General features: G+C 39.5%; 1 protein-coding gene and 1 non-coding gene across 2 annotated transcripts in view; one reads left to right on the top strand and one right to left on the bottom strand.

Moving 5' to 3' along the window:
* Positions 1–24678, bottom strand: part of LOC127581358 (WSC domain-containing protein 1-like) — a 44678-nt gene extending 20000 nt beyond the window's left edge. The window contains exons 1-3 of the mRNA XM_052035717.1: positions 23996–24678; positions 14060–14174; positions 13433–13617 (exon numbers count right to left, since the gene is read on the bottom strand). Of these exons, the coding sequence (XP_051891677.1) occupies positions 13433–13617; positions 14060–14174; positions 23996–24425 (730 nt within the window). The 5' untranslated portion in view covers positions 24426–24678. The remainder of the gene's footprint in view (positions 1–13432; positions 13618–14059; positions 14175–23995) is intronic.
* On the top strand, positions 12498–12570 carry trnak-cuu (transfer RNA lysine (anticodon CUU)). The gene has a single exon. It is a non-coding gene; the product is annotated as a tRNA-Lys (tRNA).
* Positions 24679–26267: the final 1589 nt, after the last annotated feature.

Genomic DNA, 26267 nt, shown 5'->3' with positions numbered 1-26267 from the left:
CAGTATTTAACTCATGGTTATGTCTATGAAAGTCATCAGATAATGTGTGGTGGTGATTAGCTACTGACCGACCAAGCGATTATATTTCATTTGAATGAAAAGCAAGTCTGCCAGTGGTAATATTTTATCCAGAATCTTGAAATAATGCCCAAAATTTAATCTTTTTTTAAAAGATAGGAATAGGAAAAGGATTAAATTTGAAGAGATCATTGTTCCCTTTGTTAATCTGATCCTAATAAATCTTGTAAAATCAAACTTGTCCTTCTCTATTGCTTCCATTGGCTCAAAAGGCCCCAACTGGTAGTATGCCCTTCCCTCTATCATTCCATCGTCCTCCAAGACCCACCTTCAAAACATTTCTTTGATCAAGGTAGCTCCTAACATATTCTTTGAATCGGTATCCAATTTTTACATGCACCTCCGTGAATCAGATTGGACCATGTTATTCATTAAAAGGTGCTCTTTGAATGCAAGTTCTTGCTCTTGCGATGGACCAAATTAATTCTGTTCAGTTTCCAAATCAAATCCGAGCAGACACCAGAATTCCAAACTGATCTGCTGCGATTTGTTTCAAAAGCCTGCTGTATTTAGTAATCATAACATGGTTCATCACATCAACTGATCGCAAACAGACTTCTGTTTATCCCGCTGATTTCAATTCAATTAGAGTATTATTCATTATTCAGCTTCTAAGCAGCAGGTTTGGCTTTTGTTCCATTGCAATCTATGGACATTCTGATAAGGTTGCAGGTTTCATCATTTTTTTTTCAATTTGCCTTTTCTAGTCAAATCATTGCACTTCCCTGTCTGGTACTTTTATGTGAAGACAAAATACTGCAGATGTTGGAAATCTAAAGTGAAATGGAAAATGCTGGAGACGCTCAGGAGACATTTGTAGAAACAAAAATAGTTAATATTTCAAGTTGATGATTTTGATTTCAACGTAACTGTTCTTTTCAAAGATCATTGAGCTGATTATGAACTCTGATTTCTTTTCCATGGAAGCTGCCTCACCTGCTGAACATTCCCAGAATTTTGGGTCCTATTCCAGGATTTTTATTAATAGTAAACAGACTAAATGAAAGCCACATGTTTTTTTTCCCCCTTAAATCGCATATGATTATTTTCCTTAGACTTCATTAAGTTTCAGATCAATTTTTAATTTCTTGACAGGCCAAGATGATCCCAGAAGGTTAAAATCTGAAAATTCACCAGCATGTTCTTGTGTGCATTTCCTGCCGCTAAGTATTCTATAACTAGAGTGTAAACTGGTTACATTGTGACAGCAGCAATAATAACTGCATTTGCAAGGTGCCTTGCCCTGTCATCATATCTCAAAGCTCTTCACACAATGAATTACTTTGAAGTGCAGGTATTCTATGCCAACAAAGTCTCACAAAGCAGGAATGAGCTGAACAGCCACTTAATCAGCCTTTTGATGATAATCACTAGTGAGAGGATACCTGGGCTGGGTGCCAGAAGAACTCCACACTTTTCATCAACTTGTGCATGAGACCTTTATTGTTTGCCCAGTAGGATTTTGGTTTAGCATTGCATCTGACAACTGAATGCTTTGGACAGGAGCAAGGCCAAGCTACAAGTGAAAACAACCATAAAAAGACCGAAGATGATGGATATCTTGAAACAGACAATGCTGGAAATACTCAGCCGATCAGGCAACAAGAGATAGTTAGCACTTCAAGTTGATGATCTTCCACCAGAACTATTCTAATGAAAGATCATTGATTTCTGCTTCTCTCTCCATAGATGTTGACCAACCTGCTAAGTATCTCCAGCATCTTTGTTTTTTATTTCAGCAAGTGAATGCATTGGTCTGTTGGTGAAAATCTATCATCCTTAGCCCAGAAGGGCAAAATCAAATACACAGCACTTTCAGCACAGCTCACGTGTGTGAGAGAGAGTGTGAGTGTGTGTAAGTGAGAGATTTTTCCTCTTCCGAGAGAATGCTCAGATCTCATGCCTGGTGATGAGATCTCCACTTAACTATGCTGCCTTGAGATTTCTGAGATTTCCCAATGCCAGTAGCATTGCCTGATCAAAGAGAAGATATATATCCCAGCAGAGCAATGATGGTGAGATGGTTGGGGAATGGACGGGTGCAGTTGCCGCCTCCCACTTTCTGAAGATCTTCATCTAAAGAAACTGCTATTAGAGTTTGTGTGGAAACTGCCAAAAATCACTAACAGCTGCCCAAAGATCTATAAATATGCAGCATCCTTCTTAATATCAAAACTTCACCACCACCATCCTTCCTCCCCACTAAAGAAAAGCACAATCTTTCAATTTCAAGGCCTCTAGCTAATACCCTGGAGTTTGCAGTACTAATTCTGCTGCAGCCCTCCCTCTCTGCTCCCAGCTCATCACTTTGCCAGGTGTTAGATCAGCATCCAAAGCTGAACAGGCTCCTTTCCTCACAGCAGTGCCTCCTATGCAGTTATTGAAGTGTTCACTTCAGTGCATTGTAAAAATAATAACAAATAAAATTATAAAATGTGACAAAACAATTAATTTAAAACAAAGTGAATTGTTGTTACATCTTCAGAGAAGAACATCAATGCACGTCAACAGTGCAGTCTTCCAGCAAAATAAAATGTGTACCTGAGATTAGAGACCTACAGCCTAATTAAATATTCTGAAATCTCCTTCCCTGCAATTCAGTCTATAAATTTTACTCTTGCAATAATTAATATCCGACTCGTGTTGTGATATATTTGTCATTACAATACTGGATAAAGTAATCACTACTCCATTGAATCTTCTTCCCTTAGATATGCCGTCGCCAACTCTTTCACTGTGGAAGCACCTGTGTTTGCTGCAATATCAAAGGAGGGTTTGCACTTAAAAACAAATTTGCAGACTGCCTTTGTGGCTGAACAAAAGAGGAAAGCTGATCCAAAAAGTTTCAAGTTGAAACTTTTCAAGTGCTCAATGTTTTCAACAAAATTACTAAGTAACTTAATAAACAAAAGTCTGAAATGCAGGACAGCACAGAAACAGGATCAATTATTTTGAGCTGCTTAACACTAGTTGCACTGGATTCTATCTTGCCAGATATTGGATTGTACTCATAACCTTGAAATTTCATAGCTAGTGTAAACAAATCAGTAATTGCCAACAAAAAACTTTTCATTAACATTTCCCCACTATTTGCTCATTGAAACTCCATCATCACCAAATGTGTACTCGCTAATGTCTTCCCATCATCTCACTGGTGTCTTTATGTCTTACAATATGCATTAAATGGAAGGAGCAGGAGCACGGGCCCCCTTTTACTGGATTGGGGATGGGCATGGGTGAGATAGGGGTCATTGCTGCGCATTAGTTAGATACATGGGAGCATATAAGTTAGGAGCAGGAGTGAGCCATTGGCCTTTCAAGCCTGCTCCATTACTTACCAAGATCATAGCTCATCTGATTGTAACAGCTCTGTATTCCTGCCTACCTATGCCAACCTTTAACTCATCGAGTATCTTTCTACCTCAGTGTTAAAAATAAAAAAAATCTACTGTCACTGCCTTTGAAGAAGAGTTCCAAAGATTTGCAGCCCTCTGATGGGGAAAAAAAGAGCACCTCCCCTCTTATAGGTGACTCTTACGTTAGAACAGTAACCTTTATTTCTTGGTTCTCCCACAAGAGAAAACATCCTCTTCATACCCACGCTGTTAAAAGATCCTGAGGGGTCCTGTGTTGTCAATCATCCCCGCTCACTCATCTAAACTGTAGCAGATGCAAGCTTAGCCTGTCCAACCTCTTCTCACAAGTGAACGTGCCCATTCAATGTATAGGTGTAGTAAACCCTCTCCGAATTACTGCCAATGCGTTAACATCCTATGTTCTATGTTCTCTAAATATGGAAACCAATGTTGTACACAATACTCCAGATTTGAATTTACCAAAGTCCTATAAAGCGTAACCTCCAAACATGTATTCAATTCCTTGGGAATAAACCATAACATTCTGTTAGCTTTCCCAAAGACTTGCTGTAACTAGCATTCCAACCTTTTTCCGATCATGAACTCAGACACCCAGATTCCTTTACACCTCAGATCTCTGCAATCTCCTGCCAAGATGGACAATTTCACATTTTACCACATTATACTGCATTTGACAGGTTTTTGCTGACTCACTTAGCCTACCTATATCACTTTATGGTCACCTTATGTGCTCTACACAATATACTATCCTACTTAGCTTTGTGTCATCAGCAAATTTAGCAATCATACCACAGGTCATTTACATTGATTGTAAAAAGGCCTCAGTAGTGATCCCTATGGCACACCACTCATTACATCTTACCAACTAGGAAAAGATCTGTTTATGCCTCCTCTCAAGTTTCCTGTTAGCCAACCAATTTTCTATCTGCAACAATGTTATCCCCTACACCATGAGCTTTTATTTTCCATAATAACCTTTGTTGCAGTACCTTATCAAATGCCTTCTTGAAGTCAAAGTTTGGCACATCCACTAGTTCCCCCTCATCCATAGCACATGTTTCTTCTTCAAAGAGCTCTAATAGATTGCTCCAATGATTTCCCTTTCACCAAATCATGTCGACTTTGCCCAATTAGCTTGATTTTTTTTTAAAAAGTGCTTTGATAAAATGTCTTTACAATTAACTTTTTAAATATGCAAAGCTAACTGGCTTGTAGTAACCTGCTTTGTCTCCCTCCCTTTTTGAATGATTTTTGCTGGTCTGGGCCTTTGTTATTTTGTACCATCCCCTACTGAAGGTGCAGCTCATGCTGGAAGACAAGAGGAAATGTGCAAGAGGAGTGTACAGCAGAAACAATAATTATCTTTTTTTATTGGAGTGAGGGATTGCGAATGAAACACGTTCAAATTAGAGTGAAGTTAAACCAAAGTGAGTAAATCCTGTGCCAAAAAAAGTAGAGAAAAGAGAAATAAAATGGAGAGAAGCATTGGATTTGGAGAGAATATAACACAAGGTAAGAGAAATGTAACAATTGAAATTATTTGAGAACTCTGACATATCTATTGTATTGCATTAACCACAACAGCTCAAAGTACTTGCATAGAGATGTTGGACTGAATGACCTCCTCCTATGTTGTGAATATCTAGGATTCCAGGATCAAAACAGAGAAGCTCAAATTGTTCATTTTGGGGACAGAGAGCTGGATTAGCAAGGCATTAAAAATTATGCTATTAAAAGCCTACTTATACTTTTAATTACCAGCCCTAATTTCTCATTAAACTCACAGCAGAAAGCTTAATGTACATATCCAGCAAGTTCTTAAAAATAATGAGCAAGCTAAAGAAAAGCACCTGTGAAAAGCAACTGGTGAAGTGATGTAAATTGACAAAGAAGATCCGGAGGTTTACATATCACGGCATGGGCCGTAACATGCCGAATTTGCTCATCAATTTGCACATTAATGATGGAACATTGCATTATTTTTCCAAGCAAAATCTGGCATATTAAGTCAAATAGATGTATCATTTTGCAAAATCATTTAACCAAAGACATAAAGAAAGCAGTTACCCTTATCCTAAGGCATGTCCCATTCACTCATCCTCCCTCTGCTTTCAGATCAACTATATTTCATGGACTAGCATGCTTCAGATTTAATAGTTTCAGATTTAATAGTTTCAGAAAAGTATCACCCATCGTTTCATTCCTCCCAATGTCCATAACCTCCTCCAACCCTGCATTCCCCTAAGCACTGTATTTTCCACCAAATTCTGGCCTCTTGCTTTTCCCTAATTTAATTTTGTCAAAACATTGGAAAATTTGTCTTCAACTGCCCAGGCCCCAAGCATTGGATTTCCCTCCCTAAACCTCTCTGCCTCTTACGGCTCTCTCTCTTTAAAATTTAATCCTTTTTGTTAAATTTAATTTGTCTGTCCTTTGTGACTTGGGACTAAATTTTGACTGCAAATATTATTGAATGGACTTCTTACTTTGATAAAATAGAACATAGAACACTACAGCACAGTACAGGCCTTTCGGCCCACAATGTTGTGCCGACATTTTATCCTGCTCTAAGATTTATCTAACCCTTCCCTCCCACAAAGCCCCCTATTTTTCTATCATTCATGTGTCTATCTAAGAGTCTCTTACAAGTCCCTAACGTATCTGCCATCAAGGTTTTGTTTAAGTGGACGATAACATGACCAAGAAATTCTATCATATAGCCCAATATTTATTTGCCCTGTGCAATGTTTACAAGGTTTGAAAACTTCCTCTCAGGTCCTCTGCCTACAGTACTTGCTAATGGACGTAGGTGCCAGGATCTGCACAGTTGCGTCCAAAGGCAGGAAGTGGCTATTTGAATGCCCCTTGTTGAAAATTTAACTGTGAATGCAAGGCCTGCTTTGTCGATCCTTAAAGACTAGGCCCATCAAGTTCAGTGGTTGGATCTGCTTGCAGATAGGTTCTCTTTTTGTTAATTATAGATCCTTTGCCAAGGATCTCCCTTGCTCTCCACAGCCCCCATACAATGGCCTGAATGCATCTATGAAAAAACCCCAATTCCTCCTATCACATATTGACCACGACAACCCCCCCCCCCCCACCTCACCCAGTCAGCCACTCTTCCAATGTTACTCTGACTGTTCCTCCACCCCAGTCTCACTCCACTCCCCTTCTCTCTACCTAGTTCATTGCAATGTGAGGTCTTGGGCCTCATGCAGAATATAAATTTACTGTGATCAGTCCTAATATAAAGCATATGTTGACCACTGTGCATTGCCAAGTTAATGCACTGAAACATTTATTTTGATATATTGGGCAGTAATTTGCAGTTCCACAGCAGCTTACATCTTCTACCTGTTGCCTTTTTAGATTTTCTGTGGACTGACAGATCAGAACTCGCCACTGGGTATCTTAATAACCAATGAGAGTGAGGGATTGTGAAAATAATGCAGGGACTGAGAAGCAAGTATACATTTGAGTAGGTGAATTCAATATCAATGGAGATGCAAAAGAAGACATTCAGAGCTGAATTTTAAACAGCAGCAGGCTATACAAGCAGAAAGCCAGTGTCTGTTGGAAAATGCAAAGCTTTCAGATTCCCTGCAAGTTGTTCTTATTGGTTGGTTTTTCTTCTACTCGTGGTGAGCACCCCAGAGTACACCTACAGGTATGTTACCTGTTCTGCTTTTCCGGGAGTGTGGGAGAACACTGTGATCATAGAGGGGTGGTTTGACACCTAACCTCACTGAAAGAAGATGGTTTGAGGGACTGAGGGTGTGGAAGCTGGGGAGCACAAGGTGGGAATCACTTACTTTCCTGAAGCAGCTGTCTTCACCTGCCTTTAGCTCCCAGCTTTCCTGAGTTCTGTTAAACTCACAAAGCAGATTAGGTCAGAGTTGTTGGCTTCATTAATTTATTGAGCTGATAGTACACTGAACTGACGGACTGCCTCTTGTCCAGCCCCTTTTAAACTGAGGTTAGGGCTGGGCTGAAGAATTTTTTTTAAAAAAATGTGTTACAACTCACTCACCCAACCCACTGTTTCTGAGGAGTTAAGATTCAGCCCAAAGCAAGAGAAAGAAAAATTGGATTAGACAGTGATAAAAAAGAACAAATTTGAAATTTTGCAATGATTTACTGATGATTCTCCTCACATAATAATAATTTTCAGTGCCAGGGAGGTTTTTGACAGCCATTAATGTCTATCACCCTATCAAAAGCTGAATGCTGATTGTGGCAGACGATAAGCTAAGGGTCAGAGGTAACCTCACACCATCCCATACACCTCCCAGATAACAAGACACTAACATCATAAAGCTAACATTGAAATAGTGCATCTTATACACTATTTTGATTTCCACATAAAATATACAGATAACATAGATGAATTTAGTTCACAAAGCTTAAACTGCATTTGCAGAACTACAAGACCTGTAAAAATAGCTAACAGGCCTCAAGGGAGATTTCAGATTGCAAGCATCTTCTTCCCACGGTGCTGGATATATGCACAAAACAATCTCATTGAAAGCAATTATTCTAAGATGATCTATTCCTTAAAAGAGAACTGGATGCTGTTTTTTTTTAAATGAAGGAAGCAAAATGAAAAGGTCAAGACTCTTGGGGTAAGAGATTAAAATAGCAAAACAGGTGAAATGAACCAGAATGTGGAGTTAGCTGTCTGGGTCTCAAAGATCTGAAGATTCTCTGAGAAATGGGAGACAGGGAGAGATAAGATAATCACAGGTTTTGATATCCTATGAGAGCATTCAATCAAGTAGCTGTGACTTGTCTTTTCCAAAGTTCAGAGGGACAAAAATCAAAGACCAAAAACGATTGTGGACTGCTAGGGAGAAGGTTCAAACCCAAGAATAAGAAAGATCAAGATACTTTATTGGATATGAAATGCTGGTATGCCCCAAATACTGCAGGTTAGAGAAAATGAGAAATATTTGGAAAATAAATGTACAAGGTGATCCCATGGACCCAACCTGTCAACGTGGATGCTCAACATAAAAGGGATCAAGAAGTTTCTCCGTTCTTGTCATTCAAAACGTTACTACACTTAACCTCCAAAAATGTTTACAGTAAAAATAGACAAGGCAAATTAACCATTAGGTTTAAGTATAAAGGCAGAAGCCAGATGCTCAGAAGTCAAAAATATGAAGAAAGACTCAAGAAACTTCAGATGTTTAACAATATTGGTTAAACGTCCAGGCGAGTGCAAAAAGTAAAATTATTCATGTTACACTAGTTTAAAAAATCTTGTTGAAAAAGAGAACAACTTGCCAAAGGAGCCTTTAATGAGGACCCAAGCCACACAGACCAGATTAGAAAGGTCTCAATCTGGGGCCCTTTCCATTCAGGTTTTGTACAATTTGTACATGATCCTGAATAGTGTACATTTGAGACTACACTGCTTTACCCCTGGGGCTAAGCTCCATACTGCTGGCTGCTACAATTCACATTAGTAACCTTGGAGTAGGGAAAAAATAAAACTGATATGAGTTCCATAACTTGACAACAATTTAGTGATTATTGTTGGTTGTGGGTATGCAAGAAAGTCATATGCAAGAATTGATCTTCACTCCTTTAAAACTCCACCAAATTACTGCAAAAATTGATGTTTATATATGCCATTGACCCAGTGGACATGGACAATTTACACCAAGAGCTATAACCACAGAGAGTGAATACCGACAATAGAGGAGGGGAAAAGATAAAGCTAGCATAAGACAAAACAGGAGGGAAGGCAATTATGAGGATAGATGATCTATGGGTGCCTTTCCCGTGCATTCATCATTGGGGAGGGACCATGCTTGCTGGTATTATAGAGTAGAACATTGCTCACAATTTTCCCATTCATTTTAAAGAATGTCAATGGACAGCCCATGTAGTTTTCTGATTCAGTGAAGACCAAGATTTACACCAGTGATAATGCAACATAGAACAAATCCTGAACTGCTGTCCACCTAGCACGATCTTTAAGCAGCTCCTTATTAAATAGGTAGTATAAGAAGAATAAAATCCTACACCAAATTCTTTGGAGAAATGTTAAGATCAAGGAATGGACATCAGATCCTCACTGCATTGTAAATGCAAGAAACTATTTTACTCAGTCTACAAACATTATTTATAAAGAGATTGACTGACCTCTGGTACAGAGCAAAATCTTGGCATTGTTGCTGTAACATTCTGTAAAAAAAGATGCTACCAGTATTGGCTTGGAGAGGGTCATTAGAAGTATGAGGAAATGTTAGTTTGTCTGACTGCAGAGGTGAACCTATGTAGAGTTTCTCTTGCCTCTCAATCATCTGCCTGCTACTATTTAGTGCTGACCATTTAAATTTCAGAAGCAATGTGAAACAAAGGACTTGTTGAGGGTGGAACCTGAAACTCAGGTTTTTACCTCATGTTAATTTGCGGCTGGTAAATACACTGAAAATCTGAGCTACAGCCAAAATGAGCATCATTCAATAGTATCTAAAGATTCTGACTGGAATACGAAAGGTGTGGTCTAACGCAGGTCAGCGCAAAGGACTGGACTTGGGAGGAAAGTGAATTGACAGACTGCACCTCTTCAACTTGCTGCTGCTCAATATATCAAGGGTCACATGCAGAACTCACTAGTAAATTTTACATCCACTCTCCCAACTCCAGATCAATGCAAACCTGTAACTTAATGGGCTGGTGCTCAACCCACCTTAGCACAAACTGTCATGCATTTTAAGCAATACTATTTTCTCTCAAGTTTTGTTTAAATTAATTCAGATATCATGAAGTGCAACATAGAACAGTATGGTAACAGCCCCTTCAGCCTACAATGTCTACTTAACCAAAATGCCAATTGAACCTAATCCCATCTGCCGGCATGTGGTCTATATCCCTCCATTCCCCGCTGGTTTGTGTACCTGTAAATGTTGCTGTTGTACCTGCTTCCACCACCTCCCCTGGCAGCACATTCCAGGCACCTACCACTCTGTGTAAAATAAAAACCTGTCTTAAGTCTCCTTTAAACTTTCCTCCTCTCACATTAGAGTTGTGCTCTCTAGTATTTGACATTTCCACCTTAGAAAAAAAGGCTGACTCATCTATCCTATCCGTGCCTCTCTATCAGATCTCCCTCAGCCTCCGATGCTCCAGAGAAAACAATCCAAGTTTGTCCAATCTCTCCTTATAGCTAATACTCTCTAATCCAGGCAACATCCTGGTCAACCCCTTCTGCACCCCCTCCAAAGCCTCTACTTCCTTCCTGTAATATAGCAACCAGAACCACACACAATATTCCAAATATGACCCAAAGTTTTATACAACTGCAAGATTTTGAGCGTTCACTCTGTTTTCATCTCCACAGATACCGCCTGAACTGCTAAATATTTCTAGCATTTAGTCTTTCTTTTCATTTCGGATATAGAGCATCTGCATTGTTTTGCTTTTGCACCAAAATCAGAATGGGCTCTTCCAGATCCAGGGAAGTGTATACAAAATAGGCTGTGGACAATGATTATTACTTTAAATGATTGTGCCATGTGACTGACTGGGTTGCAACAATATTTATAGAAAATTCCAGGGAGACAGACTGTGAAGAGCTCTTGAATAAACAGCACATACTTCCTTTGGAATTCCTCAAGTCTCATGTGTATAAGACCATACATTCTGCTGTGAACTTTGTTAAAGGTTAAGAACCCACTGAGCACACATACTTCACACATGATCATCTCCAAGGCCATAAACAGTCTCCACTGAAAGAAGGTGGTTGACGAATTTAATGATGAATTCTTTAGTTTCAATCAAGTTCATGTGGGGTATTAAACTAAACAGATTGCACATAATAGATCTACATCAGAAATTTTATTTTCCAGACTGTGGGAAAAAAGGTAGGAACCTTCTCGTACAGTCTGGGCTAACTCGTGACAAAGATTCAGCACTGCATCTTCTTAATTTGTGCCTGGAAATTTAAGATGATGCTCTGATCAAGAAATGCAGGAAAATCTGTCAATTCTCCAGTTTTTTTTTTGAAGAGAGCATAAATCCTGTAGTGTGAGGGCAGGGTTGGGCAACAACTTTTAGCCATGTTACATCAGTAAACCTTCCATTCTGGGGGTCATGACATCAACTGAGATCACATGTGGCCTGTCGTGTTGCCTCTGATGTTGGTTCTTCCCTTCACCTTACCCTCCCATTCATGCTGCCAGATCACCTCTCTGTTCCCACTCCTGGTGCCAGGAAGGCCTCCCAATTCCCAGTGGAGGACTGCACGCTTCGCTCCCCATGTCCAGCGGTGGACTGGACACTCAGCTCCCCACTCCCAGTGCCAGACTGGACACTCCCATGCTGTTGGACCAAGTCTCCATTCCTGCTACCTCAATAGTGAAGCCTATGGAACTTCCCAACTGCACTAACATCTGCAGTCTGCTGGGAAAGGTGATTTGAAATTTGCATATAACCTTGCATGAGCTTTCCCACATTATGCAGCTCATGTTAGTGGCCACAATGTTCAGTTACTGGATAAGTTGTGAGTAGATGCTGGATTTTTCATGGAAGGTAGTGTTTTCCTAAAACTGAAGTCCCCAAAAAGGAGAGCTGCATATACACATATGTGACTTATACACCAGATTTTATGGTATTTGTAATATCATCTAGTTTTACAGCAGAGAGAAGCTGTCCTGAAGCACCTCTAGGGAGCATGCCTTGCCAAGCCAGTCACCGAGGGAATGTCCATCATAAACACAGAGACACATTGTAAAGGCTTAGTTTGAAGACAATGGTGTGGATTATCTTTCAACAACCATTAATAAACAACTAGGTGGAAATTCAATCCCAGACTGTAGGGTAGGTGTGTCTTAGCCAAGTCATTAATTCTGAGATTCATTGCATCAGTATCAATGAAGTGAATTTTGGGTAGGAATTTCTAAGTAAGTAAATAATTTCTATTCTACAAAGGTAATTCAAATATGAATTCATATTAATGGCTATGGTGCCCAGTTTGAATTCTTCCCCTATTTAGAAGTCTGGGTGCTTGGTCCAGGGTGAAATCAAAATGGAGCCCAACTAGCTTAGTCAGTAGAGTATGAGACTCTTAATCTCAGGGTTGTGGGTTCGAGCCTCACGTTGGACAACTTATGAGGCAGTACACTGGCACAGTCAGTAGAGCTGCTGCCCCACAGCGCCGGAGACCTGGGCTCAACCCTGACCTCTAACAATGTGGAGTTTGCATGTTCTCCCTCTGACCGTGAGAGTTCTCTTTGGGTGCTCTGGTTTCCTCCCACATCCCAAAGATATGCAGATTGGTTGGTTAATTGACCACTGCAAATGCCCCTAGTATGTAGGTGAGTGGTAGAATCTGGAGGAGTTGAAGAGGATGTGGGGAGAATTAAAAAAAAAATTGGTATAATGTTGGATTAGAGTAAAAAGGGTGGTCAGTGGTTGGTGCAGACTCTAATACGGAAAGGCCTGTTTCTGCGCTGTATCTCTCTTCCACTCGACATCTGTCCTTTTAGGAAGAGGACAGATGCAGAACAGTGGGGACGAAGTAAAAGCTACAATACTTATGTTGTAAGGTTTTCTCACAAGATGGATAGCTTATGCTGGAACTAATACCAACAACAGATGAAAAAGAACAGAAGCTGATTCATCAACGGGACCCTCAGAGACACAATGAGGACAGATCATTTGGGTTTTGGCTAAGGAATCTCTTAAAGAAATCTCTTGTCTAATTTCCTGGTTGCACAGTGGCTTCCCTGTATACACATTACCAAAAAAAACATACATGTACAAGGTCGTGAATTAAAATACTGTGAAATATGTTGCATTGGAATACACTGGATAGCACAAATAAATGCAGATAAATTGGCTGAAGTATTGTTGAGTGTAGAAGAATCCCCACTAAAGGGCTTAAAGTACTGCTGCATAAATTAATACCATACTATAATTTGCTGCTGCATGATGTTCCATTAAATATTTCCAAGAAAGAAACCTACATCGTTTGTTGCTCGGTCGAAGGTCTTCTACTTTATACACTGACAGCCTATTCACGCCACCGCAGGTTGTGTGCTTCTCCCCTTTGCACTCCATGTTGCAATCCTCCTGCCTTGCACTGGCTGAAGTAACTCGATTTCCACAGTAACATTCTGCACCATATTCCAGACCAGCATAAAGGTAACCTCTGTGGAGACAAATTTACCATTAGATTACAAAGAAGGTTTTTTTAAAGAAAACAGAGCACTCCAAAATTATCCAATTCTCGATGCAAGCCGACTCCAATGATTTTGAGAGCCAGGCATGCAAATTAATGGATGTTTGGTTTTTAAAAAAAGTGGTGTCCCTAAGTGACCAATTCTTCATAAAATGAATGAAAATGTAGCAAAATGCTTCAACAGACTTAATTACCAATAAAAAGATTGTTAATAAAAGAGCCGGTGACATTAACTGGATGAATTTTGGGAGGAGAGGACCAAATATCTTTTAAGACCAATCAGTCCTTTAACAAGTCCAGAATAACCTTAATGGGGTCCCAGTCATAATCACAGCCAAAAAGGATCAAGGCAGAAATGGGAAAAGGTAAATGCAGAGAATAAAGTTAAATGTTGAACCCATCATTCCCTTACCTTTCTGCACAACTGTCTTGACACTGCGAAACAGTCATTTTACGAAAGTCATAAAACACTGCTCCTTTCAGAGCCTTCTCCTTCGATTCATCTCTGAAACATCCAATGTGTGTTGCTGTAAAGCACAACAAAGTTGCCTTAAGTTCCACATCACACTTACTGTTTGGGAATTCTAAGGATCATTTATTTGAAACAGAACACTAAAAATTTTAATGCTGAAACTAAATTTTATTCAAATATTCAAAGCAAAATTCTTCAAATTTTTCTTTGAATGAATGAAATTTAGTTTCAGCATTAAATTTTCAGTTGACTTCCATTAACTCAGTCAGTTGTGTGATGCAGATAATAACAATTGGCTTGACTTACTGTAATGCCTCTGGCTGGTGAAGATGTTATGCAGTAGGTGATGAATGTACTGCATTACATTTAACCATCAATGGGCCAATTTTTTCCCTGTCATGGCATTACTTACATTTGCACTTTCTCTTGAAGTTTCCATGATATTTTGCACAGAAACTTACTGTGATCAAAATACTTGTTTCATAGACAAATATCTAATGATAAAAATGAGAAGAAATGCAATTGTGCACATGTAATGCTTAAATTTTCCTTGGCAGAGAGGGTTTTTTTTAAAAGTAATTCAGACCCACCAACCATTAACTGAACACTTACAATAGAATGGACCCGCTTTAACCTTCTGTGGCAAGCTTAATTTGCATCCATGGGTTGCAATTGCACTGCATTCAAGCTCATTGAAAGACAAGCCAGTTGATAAAATGCTATTTCAGGAATCATTGAGAGGAACAGGACAGGTCATTCAGTTTAACTGCACCTACAACCACTGGAAGTTGCCAAAATCAGGCACTTAATAAAAGGATCTCTCTCTAGTGCCAATATTTGCTGCATCAGTTTCCGGCCTATGGAATCCTTATTCTAGGTTCCCCAAGAGACAACTTGTATTTAGGAAGTTTAAATTGTTTCATTTTAACCAACTTCTCTATCTTTAATGCGAAAGTGATCATATTCTGTATTTTATGAAACTTAATTCTTTAATTTAGTTGCAGTATTAAAAATGGCCCTAGAATCAAGGTGAAGTTTTGCAAGATTTCTGAATTATAATTTTAATTTGAAGATTGACATAATTTGCATCTCTTTTCACAAATTGACAGTTTCCTTGGGAAAATATCAAAGCAGCAAAGCAATTATCCAAAAACTGCAATTACATTATAGACTGTAGCACTGATTCATGGAGTTATATTGCACAGAAACAGACCCTTCGGCCCAAACCATCCATGCCAGCCAAGTCACCTCTCTAACCTAATCCCATTTGCCTGCATTTGGCCCTTATCCCTCTAAAAACTTTTCCTACCCATGTCCATATGTATTTTTAATGTTGTAATTGTACCTGCCTCTTCCACCTCCTCTGACAGTTCATTCCATAGACCCACCACCCTCTGTGTAGAAAAACTTACCCCTCAGATCCCCTTTAAATCTCCCTCCTCCCATCTTAAACCTATGTCCTTGTTTTAGATTCCCTTATCTCAGGAAAAAGACTGTCTATCCTATCTATGCCCTCATTTTTTTAATATCTCCAATTACCCCTAGTCTCCTTCGGTCCAGGGAAAGCAGTCTCAACCTATCCAGTCTCTGCTTGTAACTGATGTCTTACAGTCCTGGCAATATCCTTCTGAGTCTCATCTGCACCCCCTCTAGATTAAAATTACATCCTTCCTGCAATGTAGTGGCCCGTAAAATAGATTAAGTGATGAAAATACTGAAAGCATTTTTTCTTTGAAAAAGGAGTACGAAGTGCACAAAGCAGTACACCCTTATTACAGCTTCAAAAGAAAAATCATACTCTAAGATTTTAAAATTCTGTGCAGAATGCTGGTGAATCCCAAAAGGATTTATTTGCAAGGGAACACATGCCTTGAAGTTGTGCTTTGTGCTACAAGAAGCAAATGCATTAATGCACATAAAATAAATAGCTTAAGAGAAAAAGGAGCTTGTATTTTTGTTTGTAGAGCCTTTCACCACCTCAGTTCATTCCAAAGCACTTTGCAGCCATTAAAGCAGGTATGAAGTGTGGTCACTATTGTAATAAATAAAGAAAAATGACAGCCAATTTGTGTGCAGCAAACAACAATATCTTGTTTTCTTCTGAATCTATTCTCTCACCACTTTTTCATCTCACCACCCTCCACCCCCCCCCCCCCCTTCCTTGCTCTCTATGTAAATACATGTCAGCTGCTGGCTTTATTGACCATAGACAGGAACAGGCTTGGAATAACTACTTTGAAAAGAAGCTTCCTTACCTTTCACTCCACACAGTAATTTATCTCATCAATCCCATTAGTTTCAATTGATTATTCACCCTTTAGTCAAATACAGTTGAACCCCCCCCCATTATGGGGATGGAGGTTTGTTCCTAAAAAATCATCCATTATCGATTTTGCATAATGCAAAGCCACATCATCTACACGTGCCAAGATACGGGAGTTGAAAAAAAAATAAATTGTGTGTTTTATTTATTTTCACACATTTCACAAGAGCGAACTTTTATTTCATAGCCTAGATTTTTTGGTGGCAATTTGTGAATTCCATAACAGTGAAATTCTGTTACCTGAAATGCCGTAACACAGGGAGTGCCTGTACGCAGGACTATACAAAACTGCTAGGAATGATCAAACTTCACTTAAAGATGACTTTGCTTTTGAAATGTTAATTTGTAGACAATCGGTCCAGATTGATGAGGTAGGTTGCTGTACAGAGTGAAAGGTAAGAAAGCTTCTTTTCAAAATGGGTTAATCCAAGCCTGCTCCCATAAGCATTAACGTGCAATTGTACACTGAAGTATGACTTCACTGGTAAATATACAAATAATCACAATGAAATACATAATTATGTTTAACACAAGCTATTCTTTACTACAAGATGCACAACAACTAAGACAGGAAAACTTGGTTTATCTCCTGCTGCATTTTCCCTTAGATTATGACTACAGAAGACACAAGGAATGTTAATTTGTGGCAGAAGAGTAACATCTCCAGAAGAGGTTAATGCTGTGTAGTTGCTCTCTTGAAGTGCACTGTTCAAGTGAACCTAATTTGTACAATGCATTTTAAAATGTCAACAGGGCAAAATGACAAACTGTTATATCATTTACCAAATTAGTATGAGTTAAAGGCTTATTAAGGATAATTAAAAAGCAATCAAGAAGCTTTTAATTTGCTGCAATGGATGTCAATTAGTCCAGTAAATCTATCGCCAATGAACATGCCTGCCACTCTAGCTGCTGGATGCAGTTGTTTAAGATTCTTGTACAGATGTTTCAACAGTGGGAAGCAATTCTGACCCAAATTTTTCAGGAATGAAATAATGTGGTCAAAACAAATAGTTCAGGGAGTCAATGGATAATGTGGCAAAAGTCTAAACTAGAAGTTGGATTATGAAGTAGTTAGAAAAGTTGCAGATGGTCACAGCAGTGATATCTGCAGCTTGGAATTAATGGCTCTGATATGATAGTGTCATCCCAGTGTGTGGTGTAAGAGTGGATTCTATTCCTGTTGTTACCCTCCTGCGAAACACCATGAGAAACCTTATGTTAAAGAAGATGCACATCTTTATTTCTGTGTATGTCAGAAGTTATATTCCATTTCAATACTCACAAACTGGGCATGGGCAAGGTCCTGCTTGTGCAGGAGTTGTCCTTGAGCATTGGACACACCAAATGGTGTTGCATGTCTGCCTCTCACTGCAACAGGACTTGGATGTGGAGTCGGATCCACCGTGGACCACGTTGGCTCTTGGGCTGCCAGCTTGGGTGTGGAGATGGCTTAGGACATCCCTGGCAGTCCATTACCTCCAATGTTCCTGCTGGAAGCTGGTCAATCATCTTAATGCCAAATGCCTGTGCCTCAGGATGTGAAGCATTGAGTATTCCTCTGTGAGCTCTACTCCCGTTTCTATAAGGAGAGTTGGACAAACTTGGGTTGTTTTCTCTGGAGCATCAGAGACCAAGGGGAGACTTGTTACAAGTTTATATAATTACCTGAGGTATAGATAGGGTAAACAGTCCAAATCTTTCTCCCCCAGGGTAGAAATGTCAAATACTAGAGGACATGCATTTAAGGCGAGAGGGAGAAAGTTCAATAGGAAATGTGCAGGGCTAGTTCCAAAAAATATACAGAGAGTGGTAGATGCCTCGAATGCACTGCCAGGGGCAGTGGTGGAAGCAGGTACAATAGTGAAGTTTAAGAGGCTGTTAGGTAGACACGTGCAGGGAACGGAGGGATACGGATCAAGCACAAGCAGAAGAGATTTAGTTTAATTTGGCATTATGTTCGGTGCAGACATCATGGGCTGAAGGGCCTGTTCCTGTGCTGTACTGTTCTATGTTCCAGAGCCAAATGCTTAACTCTTTGACGAAGGCCCTTCAGCCTGAAACATTAATTCTGTTTTTCTCTCTGCCTGACCCATACACACACTCTTGTTTTTATGTACATCTCAGACTTCCAGCAGCTGCAGATTTTTTGATTTTCTTAACTCTCTCCTGTTCGCTTTTCATTCTTGCTAAGACAATTTTTAGGAGTACGTCACAGCTTAACCTTTGTCACTGCCTTTCCTGAAGAAACCAGCAAAGCATGAAAACAGCAGGACCCAAGCAGCTGCCAACATTCTATTTCTGTCACTGCTAGGTACAGATATTAATAATCAACACTGTGCCCTCAATAGATGAAACAGAAAATAAACAAAGATGATGCAATTAGCTTATAGCTATGAGACACTAAACCAAAGATGAACATGGTGATGAAACACAGGAATTCTCTATCCCAGAAGGCTGTGGAGGGTATATTATTGAAGGAATTTAAGATGGTAGTAGATACATTTTTGAGCTCTGAGAAATTGCCACAGAGGTGGTGCTGAGGCTTAGGGCAGATCAGCCATAATCATTTTGAATGGCAGGGCAGGCTTGAGGGGCCGAGTGGCCTACTCCTGCAATTTTTGTACTCTTGTGAAGATGGTAGATCATACATAATGATGAGGAAAGTGAAGTTCATCTCAGACAGTAACCACAAACAGCTGATGGCAAGGCAAATCAGTCCCTTCTTGCTTCCTCCTGCAGGGAGACCCAATTTTCCAAGTCTTTTTGCTTCACTGTTCAAAACAAATTTCTTCCCATAAGACTGATACAACATAAATACAATGGATTTTTAATAAGAGATATATACATAGCTTCAAAGGCTATAAACTTAGGGTGGATGTCTCTTTCTTGAAAGAGAAGAGAGCCAATACTAAAACAGTAGTAGAAAATGCTGAAAATACTCAGCAGGTCAGGCACCATCTGGAGAAAGAGTAAAGGAGAATCAAAGTATCAGGTCAAAATCCTTTCATTAGAGCAGGGTAAGGTTAAGAAACAAGCTTGTTGTAAGTTATAGAGAAGAGGCAGGGGTTAGAGAGAACAAAGGGAATTTCTATATTAGGGTACAGACCAGGAGAGACTGCAACACAAGTGGGCTGGTGATGCCAGCTGTGAGGGGGTGGTGAAGGCTTGTTAATTGCAGATGATCTGTGAGATCAGAGGCAAGAAACAAAAAAATAATAAGACTGTCAGATACAGAACATTGTCATTGCTGGTGATCCAGAATACTAAGAGAATGCTGGAAGTACTCTGCAGGACAGAACTGGTTAGTTCTGATACAATTTCAGAAAGGCAGCTTAATTAGAAATCCTTGATTTGGAATAAACACCAAAATTGATTCCATCAAGATTTGCATGACTGTATTGCAAGGGTCTCTGTGTACTTGTTACTGCTAGCATCATTTCTGCAGGTAACTCTTTCACAATTGACATTGTGTTGTTGGTTCTAACTGTCTCCTTAGCCAGTGGGCCAATCTATAGAATGTAGGTGATTAGCTGTCCCCCAAAACTGGTATTTTAGCCTTCATAATGCAAGGAGATTTCAGGAACATGAATTGCCTATCCAAGTTGTTAATTTGCATCAGCTCCTGAGGGTTCAAATCAACTTATGGTCATGGTTCTTTGCAAATGCAATGAAAAGGAACAAATAGCTTTAAGTTCTGGATAAATTTCCGTTTTTAAGCTTCTTTTTCTGAATTGTGGACATTGCAGGCAAGGCCAGCATTTATTGTTCATCCATTACTATCCCTTCGAACATGGTGGCAAGCTGCCACTGGTGAAGGTTTTCACACGGTGTTGTTGGGGAGGCAGGGTGAGGGGTGGTGGAGGGAGTTCCAGAATTTGAGCCCAGCAATGATGAAGGAGCATTTCCTATCAGGATAGTGTACGACTTGGAGGGGAACCCGAAAGTGGTGGTGTTTCCCTTGCCTGCTACCCTTGTCCTTTGAGATCGTAGAGGTCAATTCGGAAGGAGCTGTTGGAGTAGCCTCACTGTGCAGCAGCAATGGAGGGAGAGAATGGCGATTAAATGGGCTGCCAGTTAAATGGGCTGCCATTCTAATCCTAACAGAAGGTTAAAAACATTATTAGCAATTCATGAGTTTTTGAATAGGATCAGAGAAGCAGTGCTATATTTCAGTTATTTTTCTTATTTCTTGGCTCCCCACATCCTCGTACAATAATCCAATTCCTCAACTAAGAACAGAGGTAACATTGCAATCTGCATCCAAGCCTTCACCAACAATCCTTATCCCCAGTGTAAAACCTCACCTGAAGCTTTAGTCACCTAGAAGCAGTTCCTCTAATGTCCTCCTCATGGGCCTCTCAAGCTCCACTAGTACAGAAACTTGAATTCTTTCAAAGTCAGAGGTGGACATTCCTGCTCTTTGCAAAGTTTCAAGTAATGAAAATTGTGCATTTTTTTTTAAGTGAGTACTTCTTGAAATGTCTTTGTATTTTCCACTTTCATTTCAAAATGTGTTCTAAAAGATACCACTTCAAAAGATCCTTCTGTAATCGTATCCAGATAAATGACTTAGAAGTTCTTTTGGATAGTTTAATTATATTCCAAACAGTGAAAGCAGCTGGGTGCAATATATACGTAGATAACCAAGATATGGATCAACTAAATAACCCACGTACAGAATTTTTATTCCCCCCACGGAGTCAAGACAACAATCCCACACACTGAGGAACTGCACTGGAAGGGAAATGGCAGGAGAACCAGTCACTGATCTCCCACAGCCTATGTTAAACAACTGTCAAAAAAAAGTTTCCAGTATTCACAAAATATTAAAATAATTCAAACCATTAAAAAGTCTGAAGATTAAAAACATAATACAGTTAAAATATTTAAAGACACAAACATTCAAAAGACATTTAAGTAAAGTCAAACAATTTCTTTTTAAATCCAAGTTAATTATTACATAGTCCCATGCAGTCATTCCCCACCTTTGAAATCAATGAAGAAACTGTGCCTGTATCAGATTCAACCTTGCACAGTAGGTTCTTGTGGATTCCCACTGCAAGAGTGAAAATTGTCATAACCTCGCTCCTCGATGGACTCCACAAGGGGTAAAGCTTTGGAGAGTGTTCAGAAAGAAAACTGTTCACATTTGGCTGTAACAGTTGCCATTGGAAAATTCAGCATTCTATGCAAGGAAAGGATGGCATTTCATTGCAAATTCTAGACCACCATTTTACAACTTTAGCTCTGAAAGCTATCTAACCAAAACTGAAGTAATTGCACACAGTATCCACATGCTGAGCTCTATCAAAAAACACTATCCATTTATCTCAAGGCAGCTTTTTAAACCAGTAAATCAGTTAAAATATTTTATTCAGAAACAGTGAACTGTTTCATTCAAAACAGTCTTGTTTCTGAATAAAATAATTTAACTGTGTTGTCACTCAGATTTCAGTAATGATTAATACTCACAATAGGCAATGTCAAAACTGTTTCTGGTGCAACTGAAAAGTACCTGATAGTACATCTAGTTCTCTCCTCCCGAACAGGTGGTTTCTTGAGTGCTGTAATACCATTAAGTGTGGTTTCCCAGGTGCTTAAGCAGTATATTAGCCACAGAATAAGCTTCTGTGTACAATGTAATATTGTTTGTGCATTTCTTAATGTCTTGCTGAATGACCAGTCTGTCAAACTCTGCATGGAGGAGATGACTAAAATCTAACTCGATCAGGCGTGCCTAGCAGAATCTGTGTGTGATCTACATTAGTGATCTCACTGAGTGGGACAGAATATCTGAAATTAACTCAATATGCTGATTGGATTTGATCCAGTGAAGGTGGTAATTCATGAAGACTGCCAGCAACTTTGGAGCAGACTCCCATTCACTGCAAACAGAATGGGTCAACACTCCGGCCCCTCTCCCCAGAAATGTGCATATCCCTAGTTAGAAACTGTTCTGTGGGAACAGCATGGACTCCAAGACTGGCTGGCATTAAATTAAATGAGTTTGGATTCAGCCCACTGACTACAGCAGGGGTATTGCAAGAGTTGCAGTCAGCCTAAAGACTTTTTTTTAGTATTACAAAGACATCAAGTAAACCCAGTGAAAATCTCCAGTTATCACTCCTCTGATATCCATGCAGCATCTTTGAAGTGTGTTCAGTACTGTTAATATAGGACTACAATTGTTTACATGGCTAGAATTTAATAATTTCCAAACAGATTTGCTTCTTGTCATAGAACAGGTAGTTTGAACTAGTATAAAAACTTTACTAGTTTAAGCAATAATAAAAGATTTTAAAGTCACCAGAAAGAGTTCACTACAATTAAGCAAACACTTGTCAAAATGTACATAACACTTCAAACACACCCAGTGACACAGAGGTACGAGAGAGCTCAGCTTTGTACTGAGTGATCTTAAAGAAACCCATCAGTCATGATCTTGACTGTTGGAGTCTCTGCCTGGGGCACTTGCAAGTGCCACTTACTTGGAAGTCCTATGGTAATAGGGCACTCCAAATTAGGTGAGAGAGAAACCACCATCATTTGTCACAAGCCCACAGTAATGCGGTTTGCGGTCAGGCAACAATGAAGCAGAGTCAGGGACCGCTGTGGAGACATGCAAGTGGAGCTACTCTCCGACTCTGCCACAAATTCATTCACTGTGTGGCAGAAGTGCAAGCAGAACTCATGCACAGCAGGCCAATGCATCCTGGAAGTAAAAATTGTGCAATCATCCACAACAAGCAAAAAAAAACCCCTACCTCTTCTTTTATTAAAAGCAGAATCAACAAAATACAAATTCCGAAGTACCCACATAGTCATTGTCTCCCAGACAGCAATTCTCACTTTCACCACTTAGGTAGTAACATGACAGGGTAGTTTGTTCATTTGCTCTTTTTAGAACTACTGCCCATATTTCCCTTCCATTTTATATCAATTGTATCAAATGATATAGTGTGCAATCTGCTAAACCAGATTACCAGCCAGTCAGAGAAGGTGAAAGTGACCCCTCACCATTCAAGAGTCCAGAATCTTCACTCTAACCACCCTTACCAGCATTTCGTTCCCCAACAAATAGGGTCAACAGGGCTAACATCCATGTGTGAAATATTTCCCAGTTTATAATTAAAGATGGGAGTGACCATCCTTTGCCAAGCAGTGGTTATGAAGTAAGGCAGACAGCACTAAAAACACTCAAAAATTCATCTCACGTAATTACCAAAAGAGGTCAAAAGAATATCCACTCTGCATACAAATAAGCGTTAACATCATTTGCCTAGCACCAGTATCTATTACTTTCTTTTTGCTTCTCAATAATACTATTAGCCATATTTGGATTCTTGGGTGAACAACACTACCCTGCACCCTATGGAGCACCACGTAACCAATACTATCTCAAAGCTCATCTTAGCTCAGTTTCGATATTCCTCATGGGAGGAATATTTCACTCTCTGCCAAGTGTTGAAAATTTAATACAGAAAAATCAATGATCTATTTAAAGAAAGCAGTCAAAAAGGAGAAAATGGATGAGTGATTATAAACAGTACCTTTGCTCCCAACAGTCTTTTTGACTGTTCCGATCTCCAGTTGTAGCCTTGGTTCTTGTTCCTTCACAAAGCTGTTAAACCACCTCCTTCTCAAATGTCCGATTTCTGGGTGCCCTGAAATCAGCCAACGTGGTCCAAATTTCCTATTAGGAACTGGCTCATCCCACACCTGCATGCTTACAGGAATTCTGGACTTGTACTTCATGTTATACATCGCTTCCGGATCAGAAGCGACGTTCTCTATGGCAGTTGAGGCAGAAGCTGGCACTGCCTGTCCGTCAGAGGCACCACGTTGGCCCAGTGGGATGGAAAACCCCGACCGTTGCAGTAGCAGCAGACTGCCAGCCATAAGGTAGGCCACAATGAGGAAAACAAAGAGTATGGGTGTCCGTCGGAGAAATCTCTGTAGTCTGACAAAGGGTTTGGCCATGCCCTTTCTCCCTAACTTCAACCCAAGTGCAGTTAGACTTCGCGGCTGGGAATCATTCCATCTCAGTGAAGCAGTTTCTCCAATAGCTGCATTTTGTTAAACTTGACCACCTCCTCTTTGACAGGCATCAGTGAAGCAGCATACATCACCATGTGTGAATGAGTGAGGTTACCAAGCACTGAAAATATGCAGCTTGTGTATTAGAATCCTCTCCCTTGAGACAGGTATTTAGCCAATGCATTGTGAAGCCTCTCTGAAGAAATAAGATGACAAGATAATTAGTTCAAAAGCAGTTTGGAAACCCAAAAAGAAAAACAGTTGAACTTGTCTTTATTTCTGTTTGGTTTGCTATACTTCTCAAATAATTTGCAATATGGTAAACAATTCAAACAGTGCCAACTCATTTGAATAACATGAACAATGTGACTTCACCAATATGTAACATACACAGTGTCACAACTAAAGTTAAGCATTCCCTGTTAATAACCCACAAAACATGGCTGGAATAAAATGAAACACATCATTTCTTTTCTAATGACATTTATTAGTTCTGTGGTCTACTTAATAAAATAATACCCATTGTGAGCTCCTTTCCTCATCATCTCCTTGGGAATAATATCAAGAATCTATTGAGTGCTTTCCAAAGAGCTAGAGTCAGGAAAAGAAATGCCTGACCAAAAGACCCCCTAATGAACACTTGTGGGTTCTATTGATAGCTTTATGGCTTTCTAAATGTGCTTATGGTTTGTTGCATTTAATGCTCAGAGAAAATCTACCAAGTGGTGTTGGGTGGAAGAGCAGACCTTAAGAGCAAAGAAACAAAATATCTTTGATTTCTGGTCCCCGATTTCCCCTTGAAATAGGAATGTAAATTTCAGTTTATAGAATATCAGCTGAATGGACGAATGGTTTGAAGAACTTGTACCTGCACATATTTTATAGGTTTAGATTTCATAACAGATATTTAGCCTACAATAAATTCAACTTTTTTAGTATTTCAGAATCCATTGTTTCTCTTTTCAGCATTTTCTGTTTCAATTCCTTCATTTCTATACCTCTATTGTTTTGGAACTGGGTTTGGTAATCAGACTGGTTGATGTCCCATTAGATGCACACTGGATTTCCTGCTGAAAGGAATTAGTGACGTTCAAAACGTCTGTCAATATGTGGCAATGTATCAATATTACCATCATCTGAATTTCAATTTTGTATACCAACCTTAAAAATGATAAATATTTACAGCACCACCCATCATTCCTGGATCTTAATCCCAGAAGTGTGTCAGTGAACAAGGGATCTCAGTTCTGTCCATTGGCTTCCAAAGAAGTCAATGGTAGAATGGTTGGAGATCCCAGGAAAAGGATCCAACAATACTTGGAAAGTTAAAGTTTAGGGGACACTATTTTTAAATGCTGTTACTTTTGGAAGTTCATTGTTTTGATATTTATATTCTTTGTACTTATCACATTTTCTTCAAAAGACTTTTGTCCAATTTTAATAGAAACATACTTGTACAGCATCTTTCCCACCCCTTTCAGAATCCCAATGGGGCATCTTTAGTCACTGTTGTGATGCTAGAAGCCCAGCACCCAATCTGTGCACAGCAAGCTCCCACACTAATAATGACCAGATGAGTTTTACAAAATAAACTTTGAAGGACAAGTGTTATCCATGGGAACTGAGACCTTTCTGATTCGCGCAAGAAAGCACACAGGGTCTTGTTTTCATAGTTCATGTGAAAGGTAGAACCCCCACAATCCCACATTAAGAATAATCAGGCTTAGAATTTTGTACCCTAGATCAAAGCTTGATCCCAGAACAATCTGGTCCAGTTGAGAACGT

Source organism: Pristis pectinata, chromosome 21, assembly GCF_009764475.1.
Source record: "Pristis pectinata isolate sPriPec2 chromosome 21, sPriPec2.1.pri, whole genome shotgun sequence".
NCBI lineage: Eukaryota > Metazoa > Chordata > Chondrichthyes > Rhinopristiformes > Pristidae > Pristis > Pristis pectinata.
This window is presented reverse-complemented; position numbering and strand designations above follow the sequence as displayed.